Below are 23,997 nucleotides of genomic sequence, written 5' to 3'. Positions count from 1 at the left end.
TTTACAAAAGAAAGTTTCTCATTCCCATATTCCTTTTTTGTACTTGGTCACCAGTTTGAATTCATATATTTATATCCATTTATATATATTTATGTATATTTTGTACAGTTAAAAACACCATGGAGATGACAGACTATTTGGTTTCTTTTTCTAAGTTTCTCCTTAAATAAATGCATATAAATAAATGATCTTTTCACATGTTCGAGACTGTCACTCTCCCACGCTTCCATCCACAGCAGGTCCTCAAAAATTCAACTGTAGCTTTCAGTGGTATCCCAATGTTGGCGCAGTATTCTGAAGCCCCAAGACACGCGGGACATTTGTGGTTAGTCCAGTCAACCCCTTCTCATTGGCCAGGCTTTGTGGAATCTTTGTGCGTGTCTCTGGGGCTCACTAACTGAGTCTCCGTGGGCCCAAAAGAGGCCACTCCCCCTTGTCCACACCCATTTGCTAAAAGAATGCACACAGTCTCTTTTGCCCCCTGAGGGACGGAGGTACTGATGTCCTCCTGTTTCCTTTGGGCATGTGCTAGCGCTCTGAGCTGTTCCTGAGCCTCGTCGAGTAGTGAGGCCACTTTCTCCTGTCTACCAGTCGCTCGGTTGGAAACCATTACGTTGGGTTGTTGACCGACGGCCGAAGCTTCCGCTGTGCTTTCCAGAGGACTAGAACGACTGCTTCCAGCAGTAGGGGTGGTTTGCATACACGAGACCTCATCCTGGTAGGAGTGGACAGAGGGGATGATTGGGATAGAGCAGGGACGGTAGGGATCAGGAGGACTTTGGCTAGGGCCGCCCGACCTGAGGCTCCTAGCGCACCTGTGGTCTAAATGGCTGCTCCAAGATTTTGAGGATTGTGAGGCTTGCATATTGTAAAAGGAATCCTGATGTAGGTTGTTACCAGGGCCAGAGAGGTTCCTGTAAAGAAAGAGGAAAAGATGACAGACTGAAATATAGAGGGATTAAGGAAAAGACAGGGATATATTGAAAACGATTACAGTGCCAAGATAGAGGTATGTTGAATGTCAAAAAGTATTGATACATATTCTGAAAGCCAAAAAAAGCTCAAGCGTGTAATTTCTGTGCATGTAGCATCAACAAACAGAAATGACTGGTTCATACAGGTTCCCAAATACTCTGTCATTCTTGTCGACAGCAAAGTCCCTTTTCAAGGATAGGCAGTTCACTTAGCAGCCATATTGGCTACACCTCCATATCTACTTGAATGGGGAAATACTGAAATTTCAAAAACTTCAAACGGCAAATCCTCATTTAAGTATTTCAAACCCAGCAACAAAATCTGACAGGAACTGACCGATGGATTTGGTTTCTTACACTCAAAATAGCATCAAAAAAAGCATATTTTTCAAGTTGATTCAGCTGTTGCGCATGTGCAGTCCCAAGTGCATGTTTCGTGACATTGACTGTTTCTGTGGGAACCAAAGCCACTTGCGGCAGATACAATGGTGTGATGTCTTTACCAATTGCCGGTTCTGCCATATTGTGCATTGCATTTTTTCCCAAATATAATAATTTGAGTGAATTGGCTTGGTAGTACAGTGTTACTATTAGTCAGTCAAACAAATAGTCTTGCCCCAAACTTGCGTCATTGGTTGAATCAGTGTTGCTATTATTGGGCAGGTTGTGATGCTCAAACAAACAGATCAGCATTTTCTTTGCTGTACAGAGTCTGTTGCATACACTTTTTGTCAAACTATTGCTTACTTATAGATCTCTGCTAGGATACAAGAATGCATTTCAACATATACAAAACATGAATTTGACCATGTCAGCACAGCACGTGTCTTGTAATATCTTATATAACAGATGACAACATTATATTGCATTCTTGACAAGACAAATAAAACAAAACAAGGATTTTTGTACATGTTGAGGCTATTAAATGTTGAGGAAATAAAACAATGACATACTCCGGTATCTCAGGTTATTAGCTATTCAACGTTTATTTGATATGGATTGTAGCCCAATGTCTTCTCTGGCTCATAATCATTTAGTTCAGCTGGGCATTAGCTGGCTTCCAGATTCAGAACTTGCTGCTCCCACGGCAGTCATTCTTAAGTTAATCTTCTGACGATTTGCATGCAAAATTCTTTTAAAGGGATGAAAGCAGAAGTTCCATCCAACCAGACCTTTGGTAAACTAATCTTTCAATTTCGGAGCAATCGGTATTGTTCCCCTGATTCATTATCTTTGTGTAATAATTCATAATCCCTGACAAAGAATGGCTTTTCTCATAGCATCAATATTTAACTAAGCACTGCTTTTTTCTGATAATGACTGAGTCAGAGTTAAGCCTCAATCAAGGGGAGGCAAATTGTCTGATTCTATTTTCTATAAAAGACGATATGACAGCAATGTCAAGTATTTCAGCAGGCCATGGATCATCAATCCTGAAATATCAAGACTTGGAAAAAGTTAAGGATGCATGAATTTTGCCTGAGTTTGTGAGATTTTGCTTAAGATTAGAGATCATGATTCAATATAATGTGATCATTTACTGAAATCCTCAATGTCAACAGAAAAGAGAGCGCTTTTGAAGGCAGCTAGAAATTCATGTGATTTTAATGAAACTTCTGCTGTCTCCAGCTGAGAACGTCTCTCCAGTGACCCTCTCTCCACCTCTCCTCCAGCAGCACATATCTAGACCTTTGACTATATGATGAAAAGTCTGGTCTGCAGCTTATTCTTACAGAGAGAAAGAAACTGTCATTTAGGGGTGGGTTTCCCTCAAAAAACAACAAACCATACTGAAAAGCGGGAAAACTGCAGAAAAAATGTATTGACATGATTAAAATGTCCATCCAAAACTAATAAGTTCAGACCATTTCACTGGCCTAACTGAGAAAACAAAGCAGAATATATGGTTCTGCTTGTGAATAAATATATTTGAATGATCTCATGCAATTTTGATAATTTCTTCCTCAAAACAAAAAACAAAGATAACTCTGCTCTTAAAGGGTTATAATTAAAATTCTGTCATTAATTGTTGATTCATGTCATTCCGCCTTAAGACCACCAACCCGTAAGACCTATATTCATCTTTGGAACACAAATTAAGATATTTTTGATGAAATCCACGAGCTTTCTGACCCTGCATAGACACCAACAAAACTACCACTTTCAAGGCCCAGAAAGGAAATAAGGACATTGTTAAAACAGTCCATGTGACATCAGTGGTTCAACCGTAATGTTATGAAGCTATGATAATACTTTGTGAACAAAGACGACAATTTCTTCTCTTCCGTGTCAGTTGATGCGCCTTCAGAAGAGTACCACAATGCATGCGGCGTTCTGACGTAGAACCCAAGTGCACTGTGCCTTGTTTACATGCAGAGGAATGCACATGCATGCGTAGTGGTACTGTTGTGAACATGTGTCAAAGACTGCCATGGAGGAGAAGAAATTGTTGAATAAATTGTTGTAATTTTAGTTTTATTTGCGTACAAAAAGTATTCTCATAGCTTCATAACATTACGGTTGAACCACTGATGACATATATTATTTAAAAAAATGTCCTTACTGCCTTTCTGGGCCTTGAATGTGGTGGTTGTGTTGCTGTCTATGCAGGATCAAAAAGCTTGTGAATTTCATCTAAATATCTTAATTTGTGTTCCAAAGATGAATGAAGGTCTTACGGGTTTGGAACGACATGAGGGTGGAGTAATTAATGACAGAATTTTTATTTTTGGGTGAACTATCCCTTTAACAATAGTCAGCCAATCAAATTAAAGGCTTGCTAGATTGAAAGAGAGACTGTGGTCTTATATAAATGTGATGCTCTCTGTATCTCACAAAAAGACTGAGATAATTTCCTTCTGTTTTAATTGTTACAGTGTAAACAAGCAGGAAACATCACTTCTGAGGGTTAGTAGGTAACATCCGAAGGAAGTGATACTGCTGCGCCGCTCTGTGCAAATGATGATTTATAACCTTATTTCCTGCAATGTTGTTAGTCCTCATTGTATCATGTAACAATTTCAGATACCTGCATGAAATGTATTAGGCTGAAAGAAAAACAGCTCGAAGGGTGTCATTGTAGTGGAATATATTTGGAGCATGTTTTGAAGTCCTGTATAATGAACAGCCCACATCTTAAAAAGCCTCATACTGAAAACACTTTAATGAGCAAACACTCAAAAAGAGAGAAATGCAGCTGATGAGTTCAAGCTTTAGAAACCGAATTTGTTTAAGGAAATTGGCTACTGCTAGCCTTGTGTCAATGATCAGATAGGAGGTACACCACAAACTGTCAATTTAAGTCCTCTGGATAGTTTTATACATAACAGCAGGACTTAATATGAGTAAGCAATTATAAATGTTGTCTATATACTTGCTTAAACACTCAGACGACCCAGAGGGGGGTTGACAGGTACCTTTCTATCTAAAAATAGCTGGAACAATAACACCATGTGAAATCTGTTCCCCGTGTAAGCCATTTTAGTGAGATAACAGCACGCTTTCTGGGACGGAAGGAATGAGACGGCCAAGATTTTTTTCTGCTGTCAGATGCAAAACAGTTCTATCTCTGTCTCTCCCTCCCTCTTTTTTCTGTCACTCCTCTCCTGTCTCGCTCCCACTCTCTCCTTCTCTTTCCTGTCCCGTTTTCCAGCCTGTCTCTATGGTAACAGAGCTCTCTCCGGCAGAGGAATATTCTTATGCAGGCTGGAAGGCTGGAAATAGGTCAGTGCTGAGACCCTGTTGGAGATTTTAAGGCGAGGTGGAGTCTTCCACACTACAAACCATCCTCTACAGCAAACGAGGACAAACTGGGCCAGGATATCCTATAGTGTGTGAGAGTTGATGGCTGGCCCATTCTAGCAAACTCATCCAGGACTGCTCATTCCATTGATATATCACTGGCTGTTTAATTGGCTATGACAGTGTGGTTTTTATTAGCTGTGCTGCTCCTGGAAAAGGCAGCACTCCCCAGTGCCCTCCTGTCTCAGTGAGTCATGCCTGCATACAGAACTTCAATAACAGAGCTCAGACAAGCTTGCTTGTTGCTCTTGCAGCCAGCATAGAAACAAAGGCATATGCTCCCCACCGAAAACTTGGGAGCAATTATAAAACGGGTTTTATGGCAAAACTTGGGAGCAATTATAAAACAGGCTTTATGGCACATACACAAAACTATTAAAGATATACTCTGGGTAAATGTATTTTATCATACATTAAAAAACCAACCCTGCGGGTGACATACCACTAATCTTGGAACCATGAAACAGAGTTTCATAAGTGGTGATTTCGTGCAGTAAAGTTTGCACTGGGTGTTAAATTCGTTTTGCAAATGGAGATAGACGGTTGTTATTTTGAGCAGACTAGCCCTTTCCTAAATACTTTCCCCTTTATTTAATTTTATGTGTTGATGTTTATGTGTATTTTCTTTTCTTCTCTTTAATTTAATTTTTTTAAGTGTATATCCAACTGTTACAGTCCAAAGCTGGTTGTGGTGTTGGAGATGTATACTTAATGATCTTTGTTTATAATTCATTTAACTTATAATCACTAATTAAAAAAAAAAAAAAAAAAACTATGTTTTTTTTTTAAGCGTCCCCTTGAATCAGTCTTTTTGAACAAATAGTTGAAACCGGGTTGGAGCTGGGTCATAAGAGTCAATTGTTGCAATTGTTGCTTTGTATGCTCCTGATTTGTTAAAAAGAACCAGCTCATAAGAATCAGTTGTTTATGAATCAGTCTAAAATCTATTAACTACAAAGAGCCAGCTCAAAAGTCAATTGTTTATCATTCAGTCTAACAAACTATTCACTAAAAAGAAGCAACTTAAGCTGTTTGTTTCTGAATTTGTATACACTGGTCGAACTGCATGTTTGTTTTTGCAGCTCAATAGAAAGACATTTCATGTCATTATTTTTGGATACGTAACATTTTAATTGCATCACACTGAACATAGACTGCACTTTCCTTCATAATTCAGATATGAATATAATTTATTTTACTGCGACACTGAAGATTCAGAGGTGGTGGTATAGATTCAGCAGCGGGGGAGCACTGGTGCTGAAAAGCAGTGCAGGAAAAACTGATACACAGAAAACAAGCAATTACATAAATCTTTATATATTGAACCTGGAGAAAACTTCTTGTCTTGAATTCAGATCTAAGTTGCAGTAGCAGAAACAGAAAAAATGACAAAGAGTAAGTGTAAGAACGGCCTCTGCTTTGGGGGTTGTGTGGCAGAAGTGGCTGTTTAAAACTACAGATTGGCTCATAAATCAGAGGATAGAGAGAGCAGACAGAGGGGTCCTGATAGAGGCAGACAGAGTCAACGACCAGAACTGACTGACATGGACACCACCCTTCAAAAAAAAAAAAAGAAAAAAATCTTTGCATGCAATTTTCATTGCATTAATGCATCCCATCCCTCAGAGAATCACAGACTAGCGTTTAATCCATCGGGTTAATGCATTGGTAGGACTATGCGTAAGCATTAAATAATTAGCATTAAGCTCATTGACCTGCAGCAAATTAATGTTGCTAACCTTCTTACTGACACCCTCTCTGAGCTGTCTACTTCCTGGAGATGTTGGTAGGCAGGACCAGAATCTCTCGATCCACCAATGGCATTGAGACATCCTCTGTTTATGGGTGGTGTTCTGCGAGATGCAGGCCGAAAAGCAGAAAGACTCCTTTGATCTGTACTATGAGAGAGGGAACTGCTCCTGTAAAATAAAATACACAATATCTCATATTTTATTTTTATTTTTTTGTTATTTGTTATTGCTAGGGTCGTTTTTATCCCCAAGGAGAAATGATACAAATCTGACAAGTGCATGTTTACTGAGGGATAAATCATAATAAGCTGTGGGGGTTTGATTCTGCCATCATCAGCCATCATCAGAAAACAAATGAATAATAATAATAATTATTATTATTATTATTATACTATCACTATTATTGTTTTTGTACATTACTGGGGATAAAAAAAAACAACAACAACCTACAAACATACAAAACAACCAAATCAAAAACGTCGTATGCAAGTAAGAAAATAATATATTTACTTAAATGAATACAGATATGAATAAGCAAATAACTAAATCCAACAGTACTGACATTTTAAATACTTTTACAGCTGTTCTGTTGGTGTTTTTTTAAAGGGAATCCTAAAAATAGCACACATGACTCTGAACAAAGCAAAGCCGCTATACTCAATCTAATTTCTCTCAGAGATTTTCTGTCCCAGTCCATGGCATTATGTTAAAAATGCTTTACACTCTCACTTCCTCTCTGTCTCCATCTGGTGTGCTGAATGTTTTACAAAGCAGGACAAGTTTTCAAAGAGCTCGCTGAGAAAGACTCTGGGAATAAACAACACTGAGGAATGAAGGCTTTAGTCTTCACACCTGTAGACTTCATTAAAAAAAAACAACAAAAATGATTTACAAGATACATTTTTTTTATCATTAACAAATGGAGCACATTACCAATGAGCCACCTTGTTCCCAATTAGATATTTATGTGATCCTGCTAGGCAAACTATGGGGAGATGCTGTACATACATTTCCACTGAATGGGGCCACATTAACATAGAGAGTAATTGACCTATCAGACCACTGGCAGTAAGGAGCACACATTGGACTCTTTGGTAAAAATAGCCTGAAGAGGAATTCATGCTCGATTTTAGATGAGTCTCCAACAAAGCGATAATTCACAGCATATTTAAATCCTTCCTTACCCTGAGTCGAGAGCAATCAGTTAGATTGTGATGATCATGTGAAGATAAGAGCATTTGGGGAAGGGTGGGACAGGGGGCAAAAGGCTATTTGCCAACAAATTACATGTCATCAAAGAAGAAAAAAAATACATACATATGATTGCAAGAGTGCACTGAGCCACAAACAAAAACAGAGAGTGGAATCAGGTCTTAACGTTTAGATTGAGGAAAGTATGAGGATTAAACAAGGCTGAAAGGATTTGTGTCTCTGCTATCACAGACCATCCCCAGCCCTCCATAAAACCTCTCCACAAACCACAACCCTTATCCACACATGGACGAGCCATCATTTAATAAAACAGATCATTCATATCAGAAAACATTTTATTCAATGATTGAATTCAATAAAACATTCTATTAGACTCTAAAACCACTAAATACCTCAATTTCAATGGACCCTTCTCTGCCTAAAATACATTTTGGTCCAATCCTACTTTAGGTTTCCGTTCATTATTTCAGACTTCCCTTTTTGGTTTTAGATTAAAAATAATGCTTCCGAGTCAACTATGATAATGAAACAAGTTATTCAGAGAGGATACACAATGCATTTCTTTATCAAATCCTTAAATAAATCGTGAGAAATGCATTCTGTGGATTACACTATGTTTTGTCCCTCATTCCTATCAGAACTTCAAGGTAAATTAACATCTTTTCTTTCATGTATTGATTCATGTTATTGTAGTGTCGATAGTAACTGAAGAGTTTGTGAATGTGTTTTGTTTATATTATCAGTTATAAATGCATTGAATGCAAGAAACATTTGTTGGCTCCACAGTTTATAATCATGTTATTGCGCAACAGTTTCTTTAAAAAAAAAAACAGGATATAGATCACTTTGCAATGTCACAGTTCATTCAAGTGCATTTGAATGAAATCACACTCTTTACAGAAAACTTTAGTAACTATTTTTGGAACTTGGCAAGTCAGTTAAAGGTCCCATGACATGCTGTTTTTTGGATGCTTTTATATAGGCCTAAGTGGTCCCTAGTACTGTATCTGAAGTCTTGTTCCCGAAATTCAGCCTTGGTGCAGAATTTCAGCCACTACGAGCCAGTCCCAAAATGAGCTTTCCTTAGGAAGAGCCATCTCTGTGTCTGTAGCTTTAAATGCTAATGATGAGGAGAGAGGCGGGGCAAGGTGGAGGGTGGGTGTGTCCTGCAGCTTGCGGCCACGGTACCATGCAATAATGTTGACGGTGGATGTATGGCAATGGCTCGTAGACACGCAGTCATTCAAGCATTTCAGTTTGACCCAGAATCTGATCCGGATGGAGAAGCACCGGATGAAGAAGTTGCAACTCAGCGGCTCCAGCAGGACGTCTCCGAATGGTTAGTTTAAAATATTGTGTCTGGATACGGTCAGTGTTTCCCACGTGCCATCAGCTCACGTGTCTCACAAACACGAGCGTGACTTTAGAACAATATTTAGTAACTTTCAGACCCTTTAGGCGGCTTTTTTCCCATAACGGGTACATACTAACAAACCTAGCGACTTAAAAAAAAAAAACCTTATCATTCAGTTGGAAGATGTCTCCAGTACTGGCCCGCGAGCTCGAGGTCTCTCTCCCGGCGCAGTGTCGCCTCTCGGCATCTGTTCTGAGCAGCGAGCGGCAGAGAAGCAACGCTTTCAGTTTGCCTTAAAGCAGCAGACTCATCAATAAATCATCTACAAAACAGCGTTTCCAAGCACTTGTTACGGACTGTTTGGACTTTTAAATATGAACATAATTTGTCTGTTAATATGCGCAGTTTATTACTCAGACGCAAAACAGTGCTTCGCTCTTTTGCAAGCCATGATGTCTCTCGAGAAAAAGAAATATTGCGCTCGCCTCGCACGGTCGTAGCTCATTTTCTCATGGGCGGGCAAAGCAGAGAAAGGGGAGGTAACCTTTCCCCGTATGACGACATAAGGGTAAGATTCCAGATCGGGCCATCTTAGCTTTCATTTTCTCAAAGGCGAAGCAGGATACCCAGGGCTCGGTTTACACCTATCCCCATTTCTAGCCACTGGGGGACCATAGGCAGGCTAGGGGAACTCATATTAATGTTAAAAAACCTCATAAAGTGAAACTTTTATGCCATGGGACCTTTAAGGTTTTTATTTATATTTTTTTTACTTTTTACTTTTATTCAGCAAGGACAAGTTAAATAGATCAAAAGTGACAGTAAAAGCACTTTTAATAATACAACAGCTTTCCATTTCAAATAAGTGCTGTTTTTATACTTTCTATTTATCAAAAATCTTGAAAAAATATATATTTTCAACACTGATAATAAAAATGTTCGAATGATTTCTGAAGGATCATGTGACACTGAGGACTAGAGTAATGGCTGCTAAAAAAATCAGCATTGCCGTCACAGTAATTACATTTTAAAATGTAGTCAAATAAAAACAGTTAGACTGTAATAATTTTCACAATATTACTGTTTTTACTGTATTTTTGGTCAAATATATGCAGCCTTGGTGAGCAAAAACAAAAAATGAAGCTGCCATATTTTTTTTTTGCACCAGAGAACTGATTATATATGCTGCTCTGCCATTCATGCTGTTGCTAATACAGAAGTGCATATTAAAACAGCCAGTTAGAATTATTATAATTGTCTTACTACTCAGTAACTGTATCATAGTCACTGGGTGCACTGTAATGGGTGGAAGTTTAATTTGTCTCCTCAGTGCTTTTTAACAGAGGCATGTGGATTTCATACTGTATCGTTACAATAATCATTGTCAAAATTTCTTTAAATGCCATTAAATGAGCATGACAAAATCTGTTTTTAGAAGGATAAAAAGATTTTGTGATGATTCATACCTGGGGTGTTTCCCTGTCAGTGTGCCTTGTGGATTGGTGGAGGCAGTAGTGCTTTGAACGAAACCAGACTCTTGAACATGCGGTGGTGAGGAACTTGTGGGTTTATAATACTGCAAAAGACACAACAAGGAAGACAAATGTTAAACATTCTACACTTTCGTCTATGGGCAATGCTATGCACTGTCATCTTTTAATTAGTACATTTTCTGTCCCAGTTGGATACAGTATCAAGCATGCAAGAAGAGCTCAGGCTTCTGCTTGACTCTTCGCCTGGATTCTTGTCTTTGACAAAGAGTCAGTGGCCGGGGTTCCACTGATGTTCAGATAATCCTACAGACCTGAAATCTAGAGACAAATCCAATTTAAATTTCACACCTTGAAAATCTTCCTCATAAAAAGCCATTTCTGCTTCAGGCAGAATGCACACAATGATCTAAATGTCAGAGAGATACTTAATCTCCTCCACTATCCCACCTTCACTCCACACTGTCGAGTGGAAGAGAAGAGAGAGAGGGAATATACCGGAGGAGGAGAACTGATGGCTGATGGGGGATCAGAGAAGGGCACTAGAGTCACTCTAATTGGATAATACAGCACGTTCAGGACTATGTAAATCCAAGTAATGTCCCAATAGCTTCCTCTAATGGAACTCGTGTGGGAACAATGTGTGCAGTGAAGAAGAGAACATACTGTTTTTTTTTTTTTCTTTTATATTCCTCATTTACATTGGGCAGATTTTTTTTTTTCAAAGCAACTTACATTGCATTCAAAGCATACAACAGTGTATGCATTCTTTGGGAATCCAATCCATGTCTTTTCTATTGCTAGCACCATGCTCTACTGTTTGTACTACAGGGAACACTGAAACTTTGTGACTATTTAAAGATATGCAATGTATGTGCATAATTTAGCAACTCATTATGTTTTGTTTTGCAAATTATGGCTGGGAGCATCTTTACAGTATGATTTGAAGGCATCATGTAACATCCCAGCCTACAGGACTTTATTCATTCGTGATGTAACAGTAGCTTGGAGGAAACCTCTTGTGTCTGTGAAATACCTATTGACACAGCCTTGACAAAGAAATGACATTTCCAGTAAGCTTGACTTTTTCAGGCTAAAGTAAGATGACAATATGTGAAATGTAACTATAATACCGTGGGCAATTTTATCATGTTTCATCTAATGTACTGAAATTCAAGTGAGTCATGTTTAAAATCACATAAACCTTAATCTTTTAGCTCAAAACAAAAACTTATTATGAAAAAACATGACTACTTTAGACTTTTATATATGGTTCACAGACAGTTAACATTTAACCAGTTAAGTTATGCTATGCTGTTATGTTTTGTTATTATGTTATGGCCATCTCTCATTCGATTCAAATATGAATTGCATAGCTGTATGTTTTAGCAACTTGTGATGAAAGTAAATGTGCTATTGAAAATATCAGGTGAGTGGGAAGGAGCTAGAGAGTATAAAATGTATACAGAAGAAGAGAAGTAGCAAGAAAAAGAGTAGCAATGAAACTGTGGGAGGAAGTGTTGTTAAGACATTCTGACTAATAACAGGTTTATGTGAATTCAGAGAGAAAATAAAAGGCAAAATAGAAAAAAGGTATAGAATATAGTTTGCTAAAATGGTCATTTTGTATTTTGTAGTCCATGGTGTGCAGTATGAAATTAACAGTCAGTTCACTTTGTTTTTACTCAAACCCAATTATACTCTGCCATTAGAATGATGGCCATACTGCTTCACAAAAGCAAAGTTATGACTCCGAGCACTACAAAAGTCTTGAAAATCATTTCCCGCAACAGGTTTGAAAAAGCTGTCTGATTCATTCAAAGATAGAAATGGTAATTTCTGAATTTAAGATTAACTCTTTATCACATGGGTAACTAGTATTAGAAAAGCTAGAAGCCTATCATTACTGAAGCAGTCAATTTCTTTCCCCTTAGAGATGCACTTTGACCACACTCAAAAGAACCTGTTCTGGCAATCAAAAATGACTTCATCCGAAATCTTTTGAAAGCATGTCTTTCTGATCTTTGAAGATGCATTTTCTTTATTTTTCGGAGCACAGCCACCTACATTTCCAGAAAATGGTTTTAAACACCAGGCTTGAATAGACTACGTCGCTGTTAAATTAATCAGGTAAATTCAGCCAAAACATCCTAATGTTTAGAGAGAAAAAATAAATAAATTAATATATAGCCCGAATTCCCATTTTTAAAATCTGATTAAGACTAATGTGCAGGTTACAAGCAGGGTCTATTGTTTTATGAAACATGTTGATGTTTATCAAGGGTAATTCACAAAAAGTGCTCACAATCTTGGACCGTACAAGCAACAAACTGCTTAGAATTTTTGAAAAAGAAGGTCAGCAAACTGACATTGAAATATTATTGTCAAAGCATCTGAGGAGGAATATGCAGTGGGCAGAGCATGTGATGTTTACACATCCCAAAAGGTAATGAACATATTGGAGAAAAATGGTACTATACAAAAGAGCTGATAATTGAGACATAAAAAAAGTAATCTACAAAAGATTATTTCAAAATAGCACTGTAGAGACCACCTCAGACATCATAATGGCACATATGAGAGCCGTACAAGTGAGTTCCTCACAGTGTGACTTTGCAGGGGCAAATATATGGGACGCACTGTATGGGCAATAATGAGCTGTTACCACGTCTGTGTTCAAAGGTTTTTGATGGACCTGCCTTAAACAGAAAACATGCTGGTTAGGAGGGATTTTAGTGTAATAGATGTTTTAATTTAATCACAATGACATGCAAGACCATCAAGCAACAAAAGCAACAAAAATTCACATTTACCTGGCACACGCTAGCCTAAAATATAATTCTAGACAAGACAAGATGTGTGTTACCTGTGTATTAATAAATGTTTGTTTATATGCCCATGGGCTGAACCTTCAGTGAACATTGCACCAGAAAGAGTGAGAAGCTTATGAAATATATATAGATGGAAAAGTTAGGACTGAATTTGAGATGCGATGGAAACATATCTTACATCAGTAATCACAGATTCACAGTTTGACAGATATTGCTAACAGAGGCATCTCTAATGCAGATATGTAAAACTCACTCCATCCTTAATTCAATGCAGTTCTTATGATTACCGAAAGAAAAAGCTGTTGTCATGGAAAAAATAACTAACATCATGTGTCAAAAGCTGGTCTTTCCTTGTCACTGGACTAGTTTTGATTGCTTTGGCGGGCATTTGCATGTCTTCTGACAGTGGTCGATTGCTGTAGCGATGAAACATCTCACTGGGTTTGAGTGACATTTAAATTACCACTGTGTTTGCCATGCAAATAGCCTGTATTGGCTTATCTGTGATGGATCTGCTAGTTGGAGTGATTGAGAAAGTAATGAATTATAGCCAAATCTCCCAACAGGACGCAGGGAAGGTAACACACTGTCTCTAGGACACTGGGCTGGCGCACAGTTTCTGATCTGGAAAGACAGAGAATGATGCAGTAATCACAAACCCTCAATGATGGACTAGCGTGACTACCATTATTAGTGTGTCTGTCCTCAGAGACTTGCACACCCTGAATGGCTGTGACAGAGCCTCGTTACAATGAACTGAGCGATGTAAAGCGTCAGCTGTTCTTGCTTCTAATTGCTGGTGAGCAGAAAAGCAGAAAATGTGATGGGATGTGTCTCAGAATCCCTTTTAACATGAATTTTCAGGGATCACATCATAATTAGACAGCACTTGACTACATTAATGGCTCCTTGAGTTTTGTGGTTTGTAGTCCAGTGGCTCTCAATGTTTTTGACAATATTGAAATTCTCAAGGCCCTCACCTTTAAGCTGATATGTACCTAAAAATAAACAAACTAAACATTATGTCAGTTTAATGTCATACATCACATTTTTTATTGCATTTTTAATTAAAATCATATTAATATAACTCAAATAAATAAATAAATAAAATTTTTGGGACCCTTGGGCCCTGACCCCCTGGTTTTAGTCCATATATTTTAGCTTTTGAGTCATCTGAATGCTAGCTAAATGTTAACAAACTAAATAGATAAATGCATTAAAAATACATTATAGTCTCTCTTTTTTTGCGAAACTGGTACAAAAATACTCATGACGCAGCATGCACTACAAATTTATGGTTTATCAAATCCTGTTCTGAATGCTCTTCATAATAACAGTTCAGACGGTGCACATCATGAAGTGATTTTAAATTATTTGTAATAAGGCATTGAATAAATGATCCATTAAAGTTTCTCTCAGGCAATGGAGTCTGTTTGGGGTCTTATTTGTTTGCCAATTGTTCATGACAACAGCTGTGACGTAAAGTAATGTCTTTTGATATGTCCTCCCCAGGCTTCCTGTTTCAATAGTCATCACAGAAAACTTAATTTTCCATTTTTTTTCTTTTTTTTTTTTTTTATTCTGATCACACTAGTAGAGACAAACTAAAAGGCAAGATATAAATGCAATCCACTTCAAGAATATACTATCCGGATACAAAACATACATTAATGCGAGGTATAAAAGGGGCCAGATGTGCTTACTTTCTGGAGCTGCAGGCCTTGTTGAGGCCTAAGGCTGGGTTTAGAGGCCAGGCTGGAAGAGTTGAGGTTGTAGTTTTTCTGGCTACGGCTCTCTTTCAAGTGTGCCTGGAGCTTTTCCCTCCTTCTCCTGTAGGGGACAGCATCATTAATTAAGAATCCAAAATACAATGGGCTATGAGGATATTTATTTACCTAAACACACAAGCAGACTCATTCACATGCAAACACATCACCCATCATTGGTAAGAATACGTTCTGACAGTTAAGACAGCCCATAGTTATTTTCCTGGGAGATAAAATAATTACTGGTGCACTTAATTGTCACTACATCATTGTTTGATTTTTCTTCTGTCAGTTCGCTCACTCATTGTATCGTGTGTTCTGTTTAAATTGCTGGGCTGTTCCTTACACACCCCTTCTTGCTTCAGGAGCTCTGACTTGCAGTCAGTTGCTCATACTGATGCTTATCTCAACTCATGGGTGAAATATGGATATATACTCAACCACATGGATCAGATCCATCAAAATTTCAGTGTCATTTGACTATTATTACCCTTTTCCTACTTATTCCTACAAAATACAGAATTTTAAGACAGCATTTAAAAGTATCATAGATGCTCTCCCAAGGCTATTACAAAGGCTGGAGTTTTAATTATTCTGCTTTCTAAGATACTTAAATTTGGCCAAATTATAAGGCAGCAACACATGCATCCATTGCAGCCGTGGTTGTCCATAATAATATCTGAAGGTCTCCTATAGCCCTAGATTTGTTTTTAAAACTTATTTTAATTTTTAGGCTCTCGTTTAAAAAAGTAATAATAAAATATAGTAAATAAAATATAGTTCTTCAGGGTTCCCACAATTTAATTACATTTTTTTACCTGCTAAAATATTTTTCAGGAGAATGAAAACAATGTTTGTAAATACATAAATAAAATTTAAGTACGATGAAATAAGATAAAAATAAGTAGGCAGTGTGGCAGCTCACTAGAACAAAGTTATTGTGTCTTTTAACAAATGCGTTTTTAAATTCACACAATGAGCAGCTTAAAAAGATTAAAAAAGTTAAAAAAGATAAAAACGGTCATCTTGAGCCTATAATGACTACGAATATATTTGTCTCAATTAAATACTTGAAACGAGCCCGTAAAAGCTGAACAATGAAATTACCAGCAGCAGCGCATTCAATGCATGCCATGGGCCAAAAATGTTTTAATTGATTCCTGTTGGAAAGGTGGCCAGTAGAGCTGAGGGTGCTTTTATGAGAAAATAATTACGTCCCCACCTCCAGTCATTATGTTTAGCATATATCTAGCCTGTTCTTTCAAATGACATGCTCTGGGGAACAGCTTAAGCTTTGATTAATTCTGAGGTCCACTTACTTGTTCCGACAGTAGAGAGCCATGCAGAGGGTGCCTAGAAAGCTGATCCCCATGGCAATACATGTGATAGACATCACTTGTCTTTTGTACACCTCCTTGCTCTCTGTTGGGACGAAACAAACAAGACGGAAAAAACAAGAGACATGAGCAAAACATTCACTGCTATACAAAAATAAGTTTGTAGCACATATGAAAATGCATCTACAGAGAAACAATGTCAATGAATGCAGCACATCACTAAATATTTGTTGCTGTAATATAGAGGTGGCCTGGAATAAGAGAATAAAACATGGCACTAGTAGGAGCCTGATTTTCCAAAATGCTAGTTTGCAATGCGGCAAAAACCCCTATGTAACTGTCAGGGAGTCGTGAAACTGAATTGCTGAAAAGAGGCGAGTAATAGATGTTGTTAATTAGTTATTTATTTATTTATTTATTTTGTGGGGATGGATGCACAGGACAAGTGTTTAAACCTAAATGGACACTATTAAGTGTGAAAAATAGCAGCTGTCATTTCTCATATGAAAGAGTAAATCACGCTTGTCTTCACAACTGTTAATAGGCAATCAATCAGATTATACTCAGACACAACACACTCTACAAGAGCTGCCACTAACTTCACACTGAACACATTGGAGTATAATGAATGTGTCAGCTACATGACTGTGAGTCTAACTAGTAATGAAGCAATTGTGAGTTTTACAAGGTCAGACTCAAATCAGTGTTAACCTTGCAGGTGCAATTAATATGGTAAAGTCATCATGGCTACCCAAAGTAAAATCATACTCCCTTGAGTGTATTTTAGTAAACTCCCCAGGCAGTTATTACTTATGGAAGTAATAGGCATACAGCTTTGAAATGGTAAGGACCAAAATCTCCAAGTCAAGATTGTGTTTCAATAATGTTGTATTGTTATTTGAAATCAGGAATAAAATCTGACAAAAAAGTAAACTTGAAAACTAACATTATTATTACAGTATATAATTGCTATTGTATTTATTAATATTTTTAATTAGTGTATACTAGGTTTTTAGTTTTAATTGCAGTTTTACTTTAATGATTTTGTCATGTGCTTTTCTCATTTTTATTATTTCTCATTTTATCCTATACCCATCATATTAAGCTTATTCATTCATGTTTCCATGGGTGGTCCTTCTCCTCCCCCTTATAGTGTCGAGGTAATAGATATAATAGATTATCCAATGGATCATCCAATGGATTCATATAAGCCTACTAATTTGGAGACAAAATCAATGAATGAAAGTGCAAATCCTTGTTAAACTAATCAAGCATTGCTCAGTTTCATTATTTATTCATGGTCATGCTTCACAAATTGACTTATTATTCCCAAGCCATTATATGTCCACCATCACATAATTAATGTGACCGGAAACCTTGGGATACAAAACGCATAAAAAAGGGCAAAAAAAGAGGAGGTGGGATGTATTAGCACATCCTCTCTCCTACACATTAACTCATCCTCTTCCACATATCATTGATCCTCTCAAAGAGAAGAGAGTGATGGGCAGGAAAAGTGGGGTGTTATGTTAATTTATCCATTCTTTCATTCGAGTCTGCTATAAATGGTCATGCTTTTACACATACTGTATCATCAATGTTCTTGAAATATCCAAGTCTAACATGTCTCTGTAAAGTACAAGGAAAGCAAAACCCATCAAATTGAAAACTGTTGCACAGAAAACACAATTAAAAAGACTATTTGCTTTTACATATGTACATTTTATTAGTTTTATTAATCAAAATCCAGCTAGAGCCAAGTATTATGATGATGTATTTTGACAAGTATTATGATGATGATGATTATTATTATTATAATGCCCATACAAAACACTGGAGTGTTGTCAGTCAGCATCATTAATGATAGATGAAAAAAGTTTTTCCACATTCTAGAATTTTTTTTTTTTGTAAAAGCAAATCAATGATCTCAAGTATCTAATTAGGGCAATTCCCCTTATAATTGGGGAGCAACAGGTTATTTATCTCAATTACATGGTAACTGGTGCAGGGCTATGAGAAACTCCAGTGTGAATAATCGTATACTTGCCTGCCATTGATTAAGGTGGCTACAGACAGAAAATGTAACCAAGACTACAAGAATTGCATCCTACTAATGACACCCACTGCACTCTGGATACTTCAGTGCTCAGCACATCACTTTGCTTGAGACATTTTCTCTGGATTTATATATATATATATATATATATATATATATATATATATATATATATATATATAGTGACAGTATATTTTAGCATTTACAAACATCATGCTTTGTAGTAATATTAAAAATTCCAGTTCCAACAAAAAACTCTCTTCAACACTGATAATAATAAGAAATGTTTTAACACCAAATAAGCATATTAGAATGATTTCTGAAGAACAATGTGATACTGAAGACTGATGTAACAAATGCTGAAAATTCAGCTTTGCATCACAGAAAAAAATAAAATAAAAAAAATCTATTAAATAGAAAAGTTATTTTAAATTATAATATATCTGTTATGCGTCTGGTGGTTGTAATAAATAAGGCACACGATGAAGGAATAAACAAAGGAGTATTCTTTATTTAACGGCATCAACTCACATATGACATTGAATTAACTTAAGAACGGACAAACACTGAGGGGAAACTCAGGACTTATAAAGGGACTAGAACAAAGGAGCTAACTAGATAATTGATTAAACACAGGTGATGAGGATTATAGATAATTGACTAATGACTGGGAAAACCAAATATGGGTAAAACAGGGAACTAAACAGAAACCAAACCGTTACAATATCACAATATTACTATGTCTTTGATCAAATCAATGCAGTATTGTTAAGCATAAAACCATTAAAACGTTTAATGGTATTATAGAGTGCATTATAAATACCATTTGTTGAGACACTCCTAAATAAATAGGTAAACAAACAAATAAATAAATGTCTATACAGTATGAGTTCTTTTTCAAACAATACAGATTTTGCTTCATTTCCCCGACAGTTCTGTCTAGACATTTCTTTTTTGACGTGATACGAACCACTGAGTGACAGCAATGCAGTGGAATCTGTTTGCTGGCTTTCTATTTATCTTTACACATCAGTACATAGAGTTCGTCTTTTTGGGACTCTGACCTGTCAGGTCTGAAAGTAAACAGAAGTATGGTATTTTTCAGAAGTCACACTTGTGAAGTCATCAAGTTTGCGTCTAAGTGTGAACTGAGCGTGCACTTTTTAGTAGAGGTTACAGGAATGTTCTAAGCTAGCCACGCATGCCTAATAACCATGACTGAACTGCATAATGATTGAGACACCTGACATTTCGGTGGTGCAGCAGACATCTCAAAAGACACAAAGGTTTTGACCCTTTCATGTAAACACACAACTTCAACACTCAAGCCAACCTGGAATATGTGTGTTTTATTTAAGATTTCTATAACCTTCAAAGAGAATCCAGCATTTTTTTTTTTTTTACCCTGATTTTTAACCACAAAACCACACCACTGTAGGGATTTATTATTTAAAAAAAAGACCCGGGGAGAATATTGGGGTCATATTGGTGCAAAACCTTGTGTATTATTTACGAAACACCCACAATTCAGCATAGAATGTAAATCTGCAAATGTAAATTAACCAATTATTCTTTTCAGTGCAAACATTCATCCTTTCTATGCAAATTAGGGTTCTTATAAAATGCACGCTATTTGCCTGGCATAATTAATATTGTACTATAAACTTTTCCAATTTTTTATTTAGAAGATACATTTGTGTACATTTTCTTGTGATCGTGGCAGCAGTAATTAAAAAAATGATGGAGAAGATCTCTATAACCAGCTTATATTCAGACACGAGTAAGGCATCTTGATTGCGTGTAGCAATATACTATAAAATGAGGCCCACTGAAACTGCAATTCAAAAATCAGAACTACCTTAATGTTGAGCCATGTTGTGTATTCATAAACTCACAGGTTCTGACCTCTTCTGACCTCTCACTCCGAAACATTTGCCTTTCTTCTATACTGATACTTCGGTCATCTCCTACTCACTAACGGAAAAGCCAAGCTCAGTATGTGGTCTTAAAAGGCCTGCAGGAATCACTCTTTCATCAATGTAGTCCACTCTTTGCCGTTGCCGTTAAGAGGAAGTGACACTGACTTCACAAGTATCATTCTGAACTCTAAGTGCGTACATGGCAACTATCAAACCATCACATAGAAAATAAATGCTTAAACAAAGTCTTAAACAAGCTGTCATGCTCACAGCTGTTGTGAGATAAAGCAAGGCATGAAAGCACGTCTCAGCCTTCATAATCTTTTTTGCAGATGGCAGAATCAAAACACTTAGGCCCTGTCTTAAATCACACACTTCATGTGGTCTCATAGTCCATGACGTCCACAAGGCTGTAGGGTGCCCCATTTGACATTCAGTAATTCAGAATTTGATAGATAGACAGACAGTTAGACAGACAGACAGACAGACATACAGACAGACAGACAGACAGACAGATAGATGTGTTTGAGCTCATTGAAACTACCAGTTCAGTCATTAACTTGATGAAATCAGGTACTCTGACTGCTCTCAGCTTGTCTACAATTGTGCAGACAGAAGTGAGTGCATCTTGTTGAGTTTGGCTGGACAAAGAGAAAAAAGGCAAAACAATCAAAATCCAGATATCAAAGTGAGTGAAGAGCCGGCTCCTCTCAATCAGGAACCTTCTGGAAGAGGAGCGCTACAGGCCTCGACAATGGAAATTGGAAATCAACGTGAACAAAATCCATCTGCCTGTTACCCTTCCTCGTCCATTGATCTACAGCTCTGGGAATCTTCCAAGCTCTATAATCAAAATACTGATAGACATTTCTCTTTATAGGGCACAAGATGATGCCACATTAAAGTCGTATGAAATGCCACTTAATAATGGGGTAATTAAGAATCTGGAGTAATTAGATTAGATTATTTGATGCAAACAGTAAAATGTCAATTTGTCCAAAAAATAAATATTCATTATTGCATACGCCTACATATGCAATGTCAAATGCACAATACATTTTATTAACCACAAAAATGTTACAGACACTGAGACTGTTACCTTTGAAACTGTGCCAACAATATGAATTCACACTCACTGTCTCCTGTCACTGTCCTCTCAACATTTCAATGCCGTTTCCAAGGAGACCAAAGAGCATTGGAATTCTGCAGTGGAATGCAGGCGAGTGATTGGAGCAGAGGGAAGAGTAGTTTGAGAGCAAATGAAAGGCAGTGAGCCCACACCTATGATCTCAACCTTGTGCATTTATAATTTGCTCTCTGTTTCTAATCTCTGACCACAAACAGAACTGGGTGGTTATGTGATACAAAACTAGTCTAAGTACATATCCCTGCACCACAACGCTGATGGTAAATAACAGAATAACTTCTAGTCCTGTCAAATGTGAATGAAGCAACCTTATGCTTCAGATATTACATCTCTACAAATGTGAATGCATTCATGACGACTCTGGGGGTATCTTCATAAGAGCTGTTTGTTGTGAAGAGTCAAGAAGGGAAAACAACATTTTAGCCCACATACAGTGCACAGTCAAAATAAATATCAGGAACGTTCACATTCAAACACATGCAATGACAAGAAAAGCATGGCTGCACAAAGCAGATACACAGCCGCCTCGGTACATATAAACTCTGTAAGCATGATTCATCGCTCTGCCAATAAGAAAACGCTTTCTTTTTCTTACCCATGAACTCAATGCCCAAGTGATCCACTGCTCCGGCGAAGATAGAAGAGGGCAGCGTTGAAGGAGGAGGGAGGGAGGAAAGAGAGGAGAGAGAAAAAGATGTTAGAGACACTCATTGTGTGCATTCTATTCTCATTACATGCATAGATATTGTGGGTTACTATTTATGTAAGAGAGTACTGTCATAGATATTTGTGTGTACAACTTGTTCAGAAAACACGTTTTATTATGTAAAGTAAAACCATGGCTGAAAAATTGTGGATAAAACAATAGCCTACTATATATCGCTTTCATCTGTAATTGTGGATCAATGTCTGCAGATCATTTAAAAAAAAAAAAATTGTGAAGGATTTATGTGCTTTGGATAAGAATGCATACCAGCAGGTACAGCAATGCTGCAAAATTAAATATTTTTATTTATTAATTTATGCTTTGTTATTCTATTTATCTTTGCCCGCCCACACACACGAACGTTTGTTTTTGTGAAAAGTGGGGACATCCCATAAGCGTAATGGTTTTTATACTGTACAAACTGTATGTGTTATTGCCCTACACCTATCCTACACCTAAACTTAGCCCTCACAGGAAAATGTGCATTTCTACCCCCACCCCCCAAAAACTCACTCTGTATGATTTATAAGCATTTTGAAAAGTGGGGACATGGGGTAATGTCCTCATAAGTCACCTTCACCTTGTAATACCTATGTCATACCTGTGTCATAATACAAATATATGTCCTCATTTGTCACAAAAATGCACACACACAGACAAAAAATGTATTTAACACAAATAAGAGTAATAAATACTACTGCTAACAATATATAGCAAGCATAAATAAATTAATACAGTAAATACAAATAATCTTACAATATTGCTTTAGGAAAAGGCTCATGTTTAAGAATATTCAGATTTTTTGCAGAAAGAGTATGATTTAAAAAAATATTCAGGATGTAAGTTGATATATTAAGTTGTGCAATCACTGATTTCATGATATTATTTACACGTGACCCAAGCACAGAGACTGAGCATATTCTAATGTCTCCTGTATATCAAACCACAGGAATACATCTTCATTCTGCCAGAGAATTCCCAGGAGCTCAGGAAATGGAAGCTGTGCTCCTTCAGGTATGCTCTGTCACAGATTTAAGAGTGCATGACATTTATTTTTGCCTCTCTTTAATGCAGAGGAGTAAACAGTATGAAGTCAGAATACAAGACTGTATCTCCTGAGGATGTGCGAATGTGTTGACAGCGGTAGGATAAGAACCGAAGCTCTTACACAAAGACAAATATAGATACCATTTCTGCGTTCTTTGGTCAGACTCTAAGATTTTTCTCCATTTCTTATTTATGAGAACGTATCTTTCTCCTTCCCCAGCATGCCACCAAATTGGGCTAATTTGGACGATTTGGAAGATTGTAAAAGGCTCTATAAAAGATGTTGCTTCAAGTGTAAAGATTCAAAACCTCCCACCTGAAACAGAAGTGACAGGAAAATTATGGCATAGTTAAATTTGGAAGGGAATGGTAGTTGCAGTAAAGATGTATGTGTGTTGGGTGCCCTTGGGAGTCTGTGTTTGGAAATGCCAACAAAGTCATCAAATTTCCCTCAGAATCTCCTCAAAAACTGTCAGCATCCAACAGAAATAAACATAACCTGTAGGCGTGCAACTCTCTATAACATAACACTATGAGAGGTCCACAGTGAGATGCTCTTCCATCCATAACAAACAGAGGGCTTTTTTTGCATCATTGGCTCTGTGC

General features: G+C 37.2%; 1 protein-coding gene across 1 annotated transcript in view; it reads right to left on the bottom strand.

The window, feature by feature from the left end:
- Positions 1–346: 346 nt before the first annotated feature.
- Positions 347–23,997, bottom strand: part of LOC306882263 (pro-neuregulin-3, membrane-bound isoform-like) — a gene marked incomplete at both ends in the record, with an annotated part of 327,414 nt that continues 303,763 nt past the window's right edge. Inside the window, 6 exons of the mRNA XM_079436777.1 lie at positions 347–914; positions 6,515–6,694; positions 10,559–10,668; positions 15,117–15,243; positions 16,499–16,601; positions 22,234–22,260. Of these exons, the coding sequence (XP_079292903.1) occupies positions 347–914; positions 6,515–6,694; positions 10,559–10,668; positions 15,117–15,243; positions 16,499–16,601; positions 22,234–22,260 (1,115 nt within the window). The remainder of the gene's footprint in view (positions 915–6,514; positions 6,695–10,558; positions 10,669–15,116; positions 15,244–16,498; positions 16,602–22,233; positions 22,261–23,997) is intronic.

Source organism: Barbus barbus (assembly GCF_936440315.1).
Source record: "Barbus barbus genome assembly, chromosome: 16".
NCBI lineage: Eukaryota > Metazoa > Chordata > Actinopteri > Cypriniformes > Cyprinidae > Barbus > Barbus barbus.
The sequence above is the reverse complement of the archived record's forward strand: the minus strand, read 5'-3'. Positions and strand labels throughout refer to the sequence as shown.